The sequence below is a fragment of the Chelonia mydas genome, chromosome 1 (genome assembly GCF_015237465.2).
Source record: "Chelonia mydas isolate rCheMyd1 chromosome 1, rCheMyd1.pri.v2, whole genome shotgun sequence".
NCBI classification, from domain to species: Eukaryota; Metazoa; Chordata; order Testudines; family Cheloniidae; genus Chelonia; species Chelonia mydas.
The window spans coordinates 99069481-99084984 of NC_057849.1; the positions used below are offsets into that span (position 1 = coordinate 99069481).

The 15504-nt window shown below is 43.4% G+C and overlaps 1 protein-coding gene across 4 annotated transcripts in view; it reads right to left on the bottom strand.

The window, feature by feature from the left end:
* GGACT (gamma-glutamylamine cyclotransferase) overlaps positions 1 to 15504 on the bottom strand; it is a 41265-nt gene that overhangs the window by 10302 nt on the left and 15459 nt on the right. Inside the window, exon 2 of one of the 4 annotated variants that reach the window (XM_043535173.1) lies at positions 13672 to 13751. The exons of 2 other annotated variants lie outside the window; for them this stretch is intronic. In XM_043535173.1, the coding sequence (XP_043391108.1) occupies positions 13672 to 13751 (80 nt within the window). Of the gene's footprint in view, positions 1 to 12062; positions 12085 to 13671; positions 13752 to 15504 lie in introns of those variants that run through there. One more of the 4 variants, XM_043535182.1, reaches the window with a different exon arrangement.

Consider the following 15504-nt stretch of genomic DNA (forward strand, 5'->3'; position numbering starts at 1 on the left):
TAGCACTTCATAAAAGATAGGAGAGATGGCCAGGTCACTGCACAGCAAAGTTCTACACCTCTCTCTCCAAGAAGTTGAAACAGCTCTCCTAGAATGTGCTCTTAGCCTGGAAGAAAGTTTTAACAGCCTTCCCATAAGACTGAACACCAACTGATTACCCCACCAAGAGACGGTTGCTTCGGATGCCTTTATGCCTTTGTTCTTGCCAACATAAAAGATGAACAAAGCATTTGATTGCCCGAGAGACTTTGTTCTGTCTCAGGTAAAATCCAACAACTCTTGGAAGCATTCAGGTGATACCATCTTAAATCCTTAGTATGAGGTTGGTTGGGTCAGATGCAATGTGATGTCCTGATTTAACAGTTAGAAACAACTTTAGAAAGAATTCTGTACTTGTTCCTAAAACTATTTTGTCAAGAAAGAACTGTAGAAATAGTTTCTTGATTGGCAAGGTATTCTCAGTGAACCATCTTGCAGAGATGATTGTCACAAAGAACCATAGGCCCAAAAGGCTGCTCTATTAAATGTTTCAGAAATAAATTCAGCTTTCAGCTGGTGCTGGGTAGTTTGAGAGGCTGGCAGAGTTTCACCACTGCTTTTACGATTCTAGAAATGTGGGTATGGAATGCCAAACTCTCTCTTCTAGAAGAAGTCTCTAGAACACCAGCAGAGCCACATGAAAGTACTGAGGCCTTGATGAATCTGTCAGAAAGAAACCATCAGCAGGCCTTGACTGGAACTTTTGCACTGAGATCATGTTCAGCACTCCTGAAACTGAAGACGTACCTTACTGCAGTAGGTCCTACATTCTGGACTAACAAAATCAGATGCTCAGAGTAGCCACATTAAATTAAAGTTAATTTCTGTTTTCCAGGCCACCAATAAGAACTTGCCTGGATCTTGGCAGCATACTGGTAACCCCATCATGTAATCTTTGATGAGGATCAATCACTATGGAAGATGGACTGACAAGTCCTCTGGAGAGGAGAACCAAGGCTTGTGGTGCTACACAAAGCTCATTATCCTTGATTTTCCTGGTCACCAGAGCTCAAATGGAAAAAAAGGATGTGTGAGATGACGCTTCTTACATGAGGTGGAATTGTTGGCAACGAATGGTGTAAGGCTCATTTCATCAACAGCCAGAAGGGGAGCTCAAGAGGGATGCAAACACTTTAGATTTAAAAGGAAACTTCCCTAGGAGTGCTGGTAATGGGGTCAGTTTCTGCCTCTTATGCCATGGAGATTGGGGGAGTTATGTAGAAAGAGGTGGATGCTTGCTCCTTTATGCAAGGCTTTATCCACTCTTTATAAAAATCAAGAAACTCTTCCCCAGGCCCTGAGCCTACAAAATTAGCCAGCATTGGTAATATCAAAAAGGCTTCATATCTGCTGCAGTGGGCCCTTTGTCTCCAGCTGCCTCCTCACGCTGAGCTGGCTTGGTTGTTGTTTCTGCAGCTATGTCAGGATCCTAGTTTCCCCCCCTCTTTCCCCCTCCCCCTGAGAGATCCAAAGGATCCCAGCACTGCATTTGGTATCTCCTAACTCATCTCCTCAAATCCCCAATTGTCCCAGTTTATGGACCTCTGCTGGTTCCCACTTCCTTTACATTCCTTGTGATTAACTTGCAAGATGCTTCTGTGCTAATAAGTAGCAAGGTGATCTTGAGGGTGAAGGGCCAGTCCTAAGAATTCAGACCAGCTCCAAGTAAAATACGAGGTCTTTGATCCTTTACTCTCACAGTACTACTTACTGGTGATGCCTATCTTTTCCAGTAACTCACCCACCTAGTCGTACACTCATGTCGATATTGCATAGGACCAAGTACATCTGCTCTTCCTCTCCTCTTCCCAAGATACCAGAGACCACACATTAACATCAGTCCAAGTAGCAGCAAGTTTGTAATATAGTCTCATCTAAGACATGTTGGCAATAGAATCTTTTTGGGCCAAAGCTGAGGATGAAATACACCACTGTGAAAACAGTATGCAACTGAGCTCCTGGGTGTTTGCAGCACTACTTGTATAGGTAAGAAACTTCCAGCAAACTCAACTCCCATGCAGTGGAATGCAGAAAGCAGACCAGACCTACACAGCGATGGTAGTAGGAGCCCTATTTGCACCATGCCTACAATTCCCCTCTACACTGGTTCTGCTCCACTGGAGACTGAAACAATGAGGACTAAATAGTTTTTCTTAAAGCGATCTGCATCCAAATGATGCCTGTTATATATGTAACTCTTGTGTTTGGATGCAAGCTGTGTAAAATTTATCCAGTGTAAGCAAGGCCTATTAGCTACCGATTTAGATAGACAGCAATTAATCCATTCACAATGAGATGGTTTTCTTTGCAACCGTAAGGGCTAGAAACACTATTTTTGTTTTGAATGAAAGTTTACACTGTGAAAAATTTTAATCTGCTAAAGGTCTGATTAATTTATTAAGCACACTGGATCTGGCCCACAAAATAGGTGTTTCACATTCTGAAAAGGGGGGGATACACCTCACATTGGACAAGGGCAGGAAGAGTTTAATGGTCTGTTCTAGAGGCAGGTGCTGAAGCCAGCTCCGCAGCACCTGGCAACACTATTAAGCCTTATGGGAGTGACTGCCAGCTCACTGGCATAAAAAGGAAAGCAATGTGCTTCACAAAACAGCTGCTTTGACCAAGGGCTCTTGGCTCTTCGGCACAGAAGACCTAAGGAGTGGGCTGAGCAGCTGTGAGCTAGGAACCGGAGGAGCAGCCAAGCCCGGGGAGGAGGAGTGGACTGAACATTGTTGACTGATTGAATTGTAAAAAGAAAAGTAGTACTAATAGCATGAAGAGGGATAGTTTTGATCCTAGTCAGGGTGTGTGGCCTATATCTGAGAGCAGATAAGCACTCATGGCCATCCATACCAAAAACATAATTTTACAAAGGTCAGCAGGGACCCTAAGAAACGGGAAACAAAGTACAATTTTGATTTAGATTTTACAACTACATTATTAAACATATAAAATAACCTGAACATAAAAAATTATACTGTTTTGGACTCGAGAAATGATCAAAATTAAAGATAATCATTCACTTTACAAAATATACACAACTGTCTAAATGGATTACATAGCCCAACAACTTAGTGGAAAAGGACTTTACTCCCATAATCAACCTACACTGAACGCTGATGCAATTAAGCATACAAATTGCTGAGACAGCCCTCCCATCCCCAAGTAGATTATGATATAAACTTTAATAGAATTTGCTCTATATTTGACAGCAATTATCTAGGGATACTTATGAGCCTTTATTAATGTTACAGCAGCACCTTCAGGCAAACATTTACTTATTGGTGCTAATTAACTGGAGAAAGAGAAAGCAAAATAGTACAAGGCAGCAGATCCTCCATTTAGGTCTCTGCCACTTTAGGCAGTGCAAAATTTAGACCCTCAAAAACCCCATTCAGCTGCTAGCCCAAGTAGGTGCCTAAATTTATAGGCACTTAACTTTCCACTAATAAAGTCTGCCAGGTGCCTAAAAATCTGCTAGTGATCATATACAGATGCCTACGTCCTGATGCCAAGTGCCTATTTTATGGTGGGATCCTCAACCGAGGATCCCACCTGTGGGACACAATCAGGTGGGCATTCTCAGAGGCCACCTAACAGACCGGACCTCACACAAAAGAGAGGAAGTGGTGGTGATTCCTTAATAAACTTCAGCCTGGTAGTTAAGAGTACTCACCTGGGCTCTGGGAGACCCAAATTCCAGTTCCTTTTCCAATGACTATTTAATTATTTCTACAAAGTGGAACAGACTCAACAGGAGGGATAGAGGCCCATCCCAGTATACCCCATAGTCCAGTGGTTAGGGCACTCTCGTGAGAGGTGGAAGATATGAGCTTATGTCAAGCAAAGGGGGGATTTGAACCTCTGTTTCCCACATCCTGGGGTGTGTTCCAACCATTGAGCTAAAGATTATAAAAAGAGGCACCACCACTGTTTTTTGTTGATTTGTGTGTGGCAGAAATAGGCCTAGACACCTAACTGCCAGAGAGCATTCAAGCCAGTGCATTCCAGGCAAAGAGAAATGCCTCCCTTTGACCCAGCATTTCTTAAGGGCTAGCTAAGGCAGCTTCCCACTCAGCATGTTGGCTTTTGTGGATCCCATTCTCAGGCACCTAACATTCCCTATGTATTTTTAGGGCCCTATCAAATTCACGGTCCATTTTGGTCAATTTCACAGCCACAGGATTTAAAAAATTGTAAATGTCATAATTTCAGCTATTTAAATCTGAAATTTCCTGGTGTTATAACTGTACGGGTCCTGACCCCAAAAAAGTTGGGGGAGGGTCACAAGGTTAGTGTAGGGCGCTTTGCAGTACTGCTGCCCTTACTTCTGCACCACTGCTGGTGGTGGCACTGCCTTCAGAGCTGGGCAGCTGGAGAGTGGCGGCTGCTGGCCGGGATCCCACCTCTGAAGGCAGAGCCACTGCCAGCAGCAGCGCAGAATTAAGGATGTCATGGTATGGTATTGTCACCCTTACTTCTGCACTGCTGTCTGCAAATCTGGGCCCTCAGTCAGCAGCCACCACTGTCCAGCCACCCAGCTTTGAAAGCAGCAGCTCAGAAGTAAGGGTGGCATGGTAGGATATTGCCACTCTTACTTCTGCTCTGCTGCCAGCAGGGCGCTGCCTTCAGAGCTGGGTGCCTAGCCAACAGCCACCGCTCTCCGGCCGCCCAGCTCTGAAGTCAGTGCAGAAGGGTGGCAATACTGTGACCTCCCTAAAATACCCTTGTGATCCCCCTGCAACTGCCTTTTGGGTCAGGACCCCCAATTTGAGAAAAGCTGGTCTCCCCTGTGAAATCTGTATAATATAGGGTAAAAGCATGCAAAGGCCAGATTTCACAATCCGTGACACGTTTTTCAGGGCCGTGAATTTGGTAGGGCCCTATGTATTGTATAGGAACCATGGTTTTCTAATTCAGGGCTGTGGATTCCATTAGGTTGCAGGGTGCCTAGAGTTAGGTGTTGCATAATAAGCCTAAATCCCCTTTGTGGATTTGGCCCAATGTAACTAGTGAGCTACTGAGCTAAATTCAATTGTAAATTGAAAAACAGGCATAAAATTCAAGATATGGGGAAAACAGAAACAGCACAAAATATTAAAAAGTCATTACAAAAAGAAAAATATTTTTCTTTGTATTTATCAAAAAATAATACTTAGTCCTGCCATGAGTGCAGGGGACTGGACTAGAAGACCTCTTAAGGTCCTACGATTCTACAGCAAAATAAGTAATTCCAGCAAAAAGACAGGAAATGTCCACTTTTGATTCTCTGCATTTTGACATTTGTTTAAAAATGGATTGCTAAAAATATCAGTGAAACAGTTTGTCATGTCACAATTCAATATTTACTTCAGTATAACTATCAAATACAAAAATGCATGTTTCTGAATATGGAATGCATTACATTTTTTCCTTTCAACACCTGGTGTCACCAGAATAACACAGTACATTTCTATAAATGCTCTGCACTTGTATATGCCTTGATTTTAAAACAGCTAGTACTTAAAAATAAAAACAATAAAAGCAAAACTGCTCCATGGAAAATTAAGAGGAATCATGCATGAGCATGACTTTAGTCGCTAACAGGCCACATCATCATACAATTGTCCTTGGTAGGTCATTTAGCAATGAACTCTACATGTCTAAAGGTTTCCAGGTGTCTTTGTTAGGGTCTTACTGACTTTAAGAAAAGCTGAAAGCAATGAGAAAAAATTTGTCAAAACCTCCTATTTTGATTAGGGCTAAATCCTGGTCCCATTAAAGGTAAAAGAAGCTTTACTCCTGACTCCAGCTAAACCAAAATTTGGCCTATAGTGATCAATCCTCGCTTTCTAAGTATGTGCCAGTTATGACTTTTCTACCTAATCTGTGGCTATATAAGTCAGGTCACTTGAAAGATCTGTTAAGAATATAGAGGTGGGAGTATTTTTCTGCTTCTCAGGAGTTCCTGTGTCTTCAAAACAATAATTCTACAGCTCAGAATTCCAAAGAGCCCAACTTTCCTTAACTACTTTCCACAAAGCAAATTGACAAGCCTGACAGAAAGGCAGAACTGGTGACCCTGTATTTCATTAACTAAAAAGGGTGAAGCTAGTAAACACATGTACTTTTTATATTACTTTAATGGGTACAAGAGGTTGAAATCTTTCCCAGGTTTCACTGCTCATTTCAAAACCCAAACTGAAGTTTGGCAGGCAATTAGACCATAAAATGGTATAATCAGCTTGAGTAGCCAGAAAACAGAAACCATTTTTTTAAATAGCTTTTGAAAGAGGCCATTGCAAATGCCCATAACTTTGAAAAGAAATTTCATAAAAATATTTACTGTGTATGAATTTACATTGAAGACTGGAGACATTGAGCTTATTTTAGAGCTCCAAAAGAGATTTCCCCCCCGTTTTAAAAGAAAATATCATACAAGAAAATCAAAAAGCTACAATTAAAGACATTGTCAAGATACTTTTCAACTCACTGTTTATAACAAGGTATACATTCAAACTGTTTCTCTCCTTATTTTTTTCTCTATTATGCATATACTGGCTTATTATTGCAGGTTTCTTCATGAATGGTGAGCTACTGATGGCTTTGCTTTTATATCCATCTTTTATAACTTTCAAACATTGGTTTTGAAGTGTGAGGAGGTAGAGAAATACACAGGGTTATATGGACTTTACAAGAGATTTTTTTGAAAAATTAAAATATTCTTAGATTCATTGATTTTAAGGCCAGAAGGACATTTAACCCAATAATCACTGAAAAAAGTTCCTTTCTGGAAAAGATTGTGGATCTTTAACCAAAGTTTGGAGGCACTGGACGCCCCATCATCTCAGGCATTGGCACCCTGACAACAGGATTATCTGGCTACGTAGACTCCCTCCTCAGGCCCTAAGCTACCAGCACTCCTAGCTATCTTCGAGACACCACTGACTTCCTGAGGAAACTACAATCCATTGGTGATCTTCCAGAAAACACCATCCTGGCCACTATGGATTTAGAAGCCCACTACACCAACATTCCACATAAAGATGGACTACAAGCCGTCAGGAACAGTATCCCCGATAATGTCACGGCAAACCTGGTGGCTGAACTTTGTCCTCACCCACAACTATTTCACATTTGGGAACAATGTATACCTTCAAGTCAGCGGCTCTGCTATCGGTACCCGCATGGCCCCACAGTATGCCAACATTTTTATGGCTGACTTAGAGCAACAACACTTCCTCAGCTCTCGTCCCCTAATGCCCCTACACTACTTGCGCCACATTGATGACATCTTCATCATCTGGACCCATGGAAAAGAAGCCCTTGAAGAATTCCACCATGATTTCAACAATTTCCATCCCACCATCAACCTCAGCCTGGACCAGTCCACACAAGAGATGCACTTCCTGGACACTACAGTGCTAATAAACGATGGTCACATAAACACCACCGTATACCGGAAACCTACTGACCGCTATACTTACTTACATGCCCCCAGCTTTCATCCAGACCACACCACACCACACAATCCATTGTCTACAGCTAGGCTCTAAGATATAACCACATTTGCTCCAACCCCTCAGACAGAGACAAACATCTACAAGATCTCTATCAAGTGTTCTTACAACTACAGTACCCACCTGCTGAAGTGAAGAAACAGACTGACAGAGCCAGAAGAGTACCCAGAAGTCACCTGCTACAGGACAGGCCCAACAAAGAAAGTAACAGAACGCCACTAGCCATCACCTTCAGCCCCCAACTAAAACCTCTCCAGCGCATCATCAAGGATCTACAACTTATCCTGAAGGACGACCCATCACTCTCACAGACATTGGGAGACAGGCCAGTCCTTGCTTACAGACAGCCCCCCAAACTGAAGCAAATACTCACCAGCAACCACACACCACACAGCAAAAACACTCACCCAGGAACCTATCCTTGCAACAAAGCCCGTTGCCAACTGTGTCCACATATCTATTCAGGGGACACCATCATAGGGCCTAATCACATCAGCCACACCATCAGAGGCTCGTTCACCTGCACATCTACCAGTGTGATATATGCCATCATGTGCCAGCAATGCCCCTCTGCCATGTACATTGGCCAAACCGGACAGTCTCTACGTAAAAGAATAAATGGACACAATCAGATGTCAAGATTTATAACATTTAAAAACCAGTCGGAGAACACTTCAATCTCTCTGGTCACTCGATTACAGACCTAAAAGTGGCAATACTACAACTTCAAAAACAGACTCCAACGAGAAACTGCTGAATTGGAATTAATTTGCAAACTGGACACCATTACATTAGGCTTGAATAAAGACTAGGAGTGGATGGGTCATTACACAAAGTAAAACTATTTCCCCATGCTTATTTTTTCCCCTTACTGTTACTCACACCTTCTTGTCAACTGTTGGAAATGGGCCATCCTGATTATCACGACAAAAGGTTTTTTGTTTGTTTTTTTCCCCTCTCCTGCTGATAATAGCTCACCTTAACTGATCACTCTCCTTATGGCGGGTATGGCAACACCCATTTTTTCATGTTCTCTGTGTATATATCTTCCTACTGTATTTTCCACCACACGCATCCGATGAAGTGGGTTTTAGCCCATGAAAGCTTATGCTCAAATAAATTTGTAGTCTCTAAGGTGCACAAGTACACCTCGTTCTTTTTACACCAGACTGTGCATCTCAAAACTGGTCGGATGCTGGCCAGCATCCTACAGATAGGAGACCAGAATTAGGACCTAAGGAGGAGGAAAAGCATGCAAACTCAACCTCAAATATTCTCATCAAGCAACACAACCTGACAGAGGGCAGGAATGGAAAAGAACAGCAGGTGTGCACCTCAGAGCTCAATGCGGTAAAAAGCAGTAATGGACAGCAAAAAGTCAGCAGGCTGAGCCTGAATAAAAGGGGTGCCCAGTCTTTAACAAAAGAGCTTTCCCCACCAACTGATTGAGTTAAACAGGTGTTTTAAAAACTCAAACTTTTGAAGAGTATACACTGGATTGCTTGCTAACTCATTTAGGAAGGTTTTACATTCATGATTTGTTTAATATCTTAAATTTACTGGCTCTCCAGTCATCTACAGTCGCCCAAAAAAGAAAGTCAACAAGACCTGAATTTCTAATGTGAAAAACAAAGGTAGTTTTTTTTCTTTTAGAGAAATTAAAATTGTCAGAGGCACAAACCTATTTTCCTTCATAGATCACTTTTTTGTTTTTTGTTGAAGTCAGTTTTGATGCTCTTTGGACAGATATGATAGAGATATGAGGTCCCCTGGATAGTCCTTGGAAACAAAGGTCTGTCCAGTGTTGGCTGGGCTGGATAAAACTGTACAACCTTGGTGGGAGAAGGTCAAGGGGTGAAATCCTGACCCCACCGAAGTCAATGGGGCCAGGATTTCACTTGAGGAATCCGTCTGGGTAGAAGGCACAGACAGAAGAATGTCAGTGGAGGGGTGCTGTTAATCTGATTTAAACCAGTGGTCTCATCGAAACACTCAACAGGAGGTGAGAGAATTGTACCCTCTGGCACCCCACATCAACAAGCCCTTGAAGTAAGTGTTCAAAGTTACCTTACATGTCCTCTCAAAAGAGAGGAGCAGAGCAACTCAAGCTCAGTTCTGTCTTTCCCTTCCAGGGTTCACAGAGCAATCCACACCCCTGTCTAGTCCACTGTATCAAAGACAGCTGTAGAGCTAAAACAACAATTTGGATATTTTATATTTTTGTCCAATGCCATAAGCAGACAATCAATTAACCAATCACAATCTGTGCCATATACTGGCTTAAAAATAGAACCTTTGCATCTGTTCCCACATCAAATTAGTCCAGAATACCGACTGAATGGAAAACACTGAAATAAAAATTATTGGCTTTAGGTTCATTCTTCTCTGGGAACATTTCTAATCATGTTATTATTATTTTTGTTTACTTGTGAAAATGCACTTATTCATTTCTCTTTCCAAATACACATTCTTTTGTTCTAGTGCTTAGTTTCTTGCAAGTTGTTCCTTTTGAAGTTCAGTTATATATTAACTGACCCATTAACCCCCATTCCTCCTTCCTTCCCCCAATCTTCTGAACTTTATCTTCCTATACACAATTTTACTAATGTTCCAGTTTTCCTTTCTTTTCTTCTCATTAAGCTATACAGTCCCCACAGCATAAAAAACATCCTGCACAAAAATATTTTTATTTTAACACACCATTTTTTGTTTTCTCCTTGTGATTATGATGGCTAAAAGATTTCAGAACAACACATGCTTTTGGTTTTAAATGATCTTGTTGATACGTATTAATGAGGGACTTCCAATATACAGATTTCTATCTGATTTAAGTGTGTATTTTATTGGCTTTGATGATAGCAGCCTTGTCAACTAGATTACACTGATGTAGAACAGTGGTGAAAGACTAATAGAGGAAATCTGTACCTATAGAGGTTTTTCCCAAGCTGTTGATGTGATAACTGTAGACAAGACATGCACTATTTTTCTAGACCTGCAGCAAATTTAGGCCCCAATCCTACACAAATACAATTGTTGTAACTTTCTTCACATATGTAGTCACATTCAAATGAATGGAACTACTCACATGAGGACAGTTATACATGTGCACGGGTATAAGCAAGAGTAGGGCCACAACAAACAGAACAATGTAAGTCAACAAAGGTTTCCTAGGCAGACAGTTAAATAAATGATTATATTGTTGCATCTCAGACAATATGCTACACAAATTGCATCAGCAGCAGTTCTCCCCACAAACCAGAAATAATTAGAAGTTCAGATCCAAGAACAGCTGCCCAACTAAATACTAAATTCTGTGCATGCTGCTCATACCGCTGTGTTTCTACAGATAACACAAGAACAAAATTACTGGGGAGTTTATGCCTCGTAAGAGATAAAATCATTAAGCTTAAGAATGTCTTCTCTGTAGTCCCTGAAAATATTTATGAACACTTTTTTCCATTCTGCAGGATGATGCCAGCAGAACAACTTGAACACATTAACATAGAATTACCATTACCTAAAGACTCCAGCTGATAATGTGGTTTTAAAAGAACCAACAAAAGCTGTGGGGAAAAATAGATTTTTAAAAACAGAAATAAACAGGTTAATTTCTAATCTGCAAAACAAAAAGCTATACCTGAGAAATAGTTGGTGAAGCCAGTAATCTATGAACCAGCATCCTGATACCTAAAAATCAGACACATGATACACTTTCATGATACACCTAGGACTCCTATGTTAAAAATTAAACTACAAAAAGTATTAAAGCTACTATGACAAAATTGAAATGATCACTGTGTAGGTGAACAAGTATTAATTTTCTTAGATCACATTTTATCATTAGTATTTTACTGTTGTGGAAATGTGCCTGCTGTGGATCATAACTGGGTTTTCAGGTAAAACAAAACAAGCTGTGAACGGTATACACTGTAGTCACAACAGAGTCCCACAGTAAGAAAGATGGGACAATATCAGCATTAACATGCTCAGAACATGCCGTCCATTGCACTTCACCCATTTGTATTCTTTGGGAAAATAATGCATTATTCTTTTGTTGAGAATATATTATGCCACGAATCTTTACAGACCTATATAAATAACAATCACACAACCAAGAAGTCTGTCTTCTTTGGATCTGAAGCCACCCAAAAAAACCCCCAAAACCAACTCTCTCTCAAGCCTCAGGAAAGTTTAATAGAAATAAAAATAGAGAACTCTGTCAGATTCTTGGGTGCAATCCAGACCAGTGAGAGGTTGTGTCACCATCTGCCCTATAACCCTGGGTGCCTTACAATGCTTTGCTGTTGTAGCTCCCAACTTGGGCCACTCACAGACAGCCTACCAGTATGCAGGTCACACTGTTACTGTCTGTGTAAAGCTGTAGCCTTGGTCTGGCAGCAGATCCAAGAAGCCTGTCAGCAACAGACAGGTGAGTCGCATCATACGTGCATTTAACTTACGCGAATTCAACTATACGCGCTCGGCAAAAAACAGAAAAGAAAAAGAAAAACAACAAGTTACCTGTAAATAGCGCGGGCGATTTCGCCAACCATTCCACTCAATGAGCGTATGCCCTGGAGTGAGCGTGAGATGTGAATCTGCTGTTCCCTCAGTCGGTCTCAGTTCCCACGTGCCTCTCATAGTGTGAGCATCTCACCTCGCTGAGTGTGATTCCAGTGTTTAAAGATACTGTACGTATTTTTCATACAACATGGCCCCTAAACACAAGCCAACTACTTCATCTGGTGCTCAGCCGAAGAAAGAGCAATCTGTTCCAAAGCGGGAGGAAAAACTGGCTGTGTTGGACTTATTAAGAGACGGTATGTTGGTCTCCAACGTGGCACGTAAATATGGCCACAACTAATCTAGCATCCGTGCCATCAAGATTCGAGACAGAGAAATTCGTCAAGCCATGGCATCAAGTGCTCCAATAACTGCTAATGTGACGAGCCAGGTGTGTGATAAGACTTTAGTGAAGACTGAAAAGGCATTAAACTTATGGCTGGAAGACATGAACCATAAACGTGTGCCTATTGATGGCAACACATTGCGAGAAAAGGCTCTTAGCCTCTACGCGCTGTTCAAACCTCCCGCCAAAAAGGGACAGACTTCTGATAAGAAGGAATTCAAAGCCAGCCAAGGTTGGCTTAACAGTTTTAGGAACCGCTTCAACCTCAAAAACATGCAGACTACTGGTGAAGCTGCATCTGCCAGTGAAGAATGATTTAATTTCTGAATATGATCCCTCCATGGAATGAAGCCTCAAAATCACATGTAGTATTACGGAAGATTTGAGACCATATCAAGAAATGTTTGAGCAACTCAAGAGACAACAGCGACAGCTGCCGATCACCATGTTTTTCACGGAAAAACAACCAGCAGCAGATGAGCCTATGCAATCAACTTCTCGAGCTGAACCAGAGCCAACCACTTCATCTATGACTCGCTCTCCGCCACCCAAGCTCTCCGTCACCTCCGTCTCCTGGATCAACATCAAGCCCTGACACCCCCCTGTAATTAAAAATACAGTACTGTAAAATTATATTTTGCATACATACTGTAAATTACGGTATACATTATACATTCATACATATTACTGTACAGGGTTGTATACATAAAACCATATACAGTATACTGTACTTTATGGGCGATTTAAGGGATTTTCAAGAGTAATTTTGAGTATACGCGATTTTAGCCTTACGCGCTGACTTTAGAACCTAACCCCCGCGTAAGATGCGACTCCACTGTACCTGTCACACTATGGCTTCCACCAGCCTTGGTTACTACTTGCAGGGTGATTCTAGCACACTCCCAGGCCTGAATTTTTCCCCCAAAATGAGTTCTGCCCTTTCCTGGGCAGTTCAGACATTAAAGGTCTGTTGTCTCTGTAAAGAGTCAATATTTAACAGCCTGCTAATTTAACTGGAGTTACCAAACAGATCAGTTTAAATGTAGCACTGCATTGGTTTAGATTAAAAAAATAAAACAAGTTTATTTAAACTACAAAGAGCTAGGATTTTAAGTGAATTCGGGTATCAAGTCAGAAGTGGTTACAAGACAAATAAAGATAAGTTTTATCTGCTATGAAGCATTTTAACAAGCTAGACTTGGTTCAAGGTAAAGTCCTTACCACAGGTTCCTAGCAACACAGCTGACCAAATTCTCAGGTCAGGATCTCCCCCAAAGTCAAAGGACTGGTTCCTTTGTCTTCTTAGGAGAAAGAGAGAGATAGCTTGTGGGTTTCTGCCCTTTTCTTTTATAGTCCAGTTAACCTTTGAAGTGTATGCTTCTGAGGGTTATCCCACAAAGCAAAGTTTATTCAAATAGTAGAGAAGGTGACACTAAGGGCATGTCTTCACTAGCAACATTTCCTAGGACACCTAGTCCCCCCTTCACTTCTCCATGAGCAATATTTTTTCTTGATCCCTCCTTAGGTCAGTTTAGTCCCCTCACCCAACTGTTGCTGATTACAACTCTATCCTTGCCTCAGCAATCTGATTTTTCCACCCACACATCCAGATACAAAGATCAGATCCCTGAGCTCAAGCCCTACTGCCAGCATAAACCTGAGCTCACTGATGGGCTCCAGTCCAACCAAGTTTCTGTCATCAATCATTTATAGGCAGTGGCAAATTACCATATGTCCCAATAGGGTTCCGGCCAATTGGGGGGCCCCGCAGGAGTGGCTGGAATTCTAGCCATGCCCCCTACTCCTCCTCTCTCCCCCTCTTCATCCCCGCCTCCAGCCCATCCAGAGAAGCTTGTGGTGAGCAATTCCCACTGCCCCACCCAGGCAGACTCAGCAAAGCTGGCTGAGTGCTGCTCACCCGAGCCCCACGCTGAGCTGATCCGAGGCCACCTATGCCAGACAAAAGCCCCCTCCCCCCCAATGCTCAACCGAGGGCCCCCACCACCTGGCCTGGAATGAAGGGGCCCCTCCTGTGCGGGGCTGGAGCAAGCCCCCCCCCTCCCTCCTTCCTTCTCCCCCCCCAGTGTGGAACTACTCTAACCCCTTTCACCCTTCCTCTCCCCGATGTGGAGCTGTTCTAAGCACCTCTCCCTTTCCCCCTCCTCCGTGTGGTCCTGAGCTCCTTCGAACCCCTCTCTCCCCCCCCCCCACAGAGATGGCCCTCTCCCATCCCCCGTGTGGGGCTGAGCTCCCCCAAACTCCTCTCTTCTCCCCCCTGCACAGAGATGGCCCTCCCCTTCCCCATGTGGGGCTGGCCCAAGCCATTCGCTGAAGCCCCCTCCTACCTGATGCAGGGCTCGCCCAAACCCCACCACTCTCCCACCCCCACAAGCTCCTTTTGCACAAAATTAGGCATTTATCCCGTTTGCTCTTGCCAACTGGTGATCAGTTGGCAAGAGCAACTGGGACAAATGCTCAGTTTTGCCAAAAATGTTGGGACGTCTGGGGCCAAAATGGGATGTATGGTCATCCTAGGCCAGGGGTTCCCAAACTTTTTCAATCACACCCCTCCCCTCTTAGCTGGTCCATGCCCTCCCACTCACCAGGAGCCAGGGCCCACAGTCGGGGGCTGTGAGTGGTGGTGCGGGCAGGAGCAGAGCCACAGCTGGGCTGGGGCCAGAACAGGGCTGGGGGTAGGGATGGGCCCTGCCACACCCCTCCCCCACTCCTGAATGTTCCTCCATACCCCCCTAGAGGTATTTGACCCCCAGTATGGGGACCACTGTCCTAGGCTGTGGTAAGAGCTGCCCAGGGAGCCCGGGCAGCTGTGGGAAGCCCCAGACCCTGCACCTGCCTTGGGCAGGGGGCCAGAGTGCCCGAGAACAGCCCCCAGCCCTTGTCCCTGCCCCCTCAGGAAACGCCGCCCAGGGCGGGTGGAGGGTCCAGGACTCCCCGGACAGCTCTTGCCATGGTCTGGCTTCTGGCCAGGCCAAGAGGCAGGGCCCTGGGGGAAAGGGAAGGAGCAGGGGGCAGAACCTCATGGTGGAGGGATGT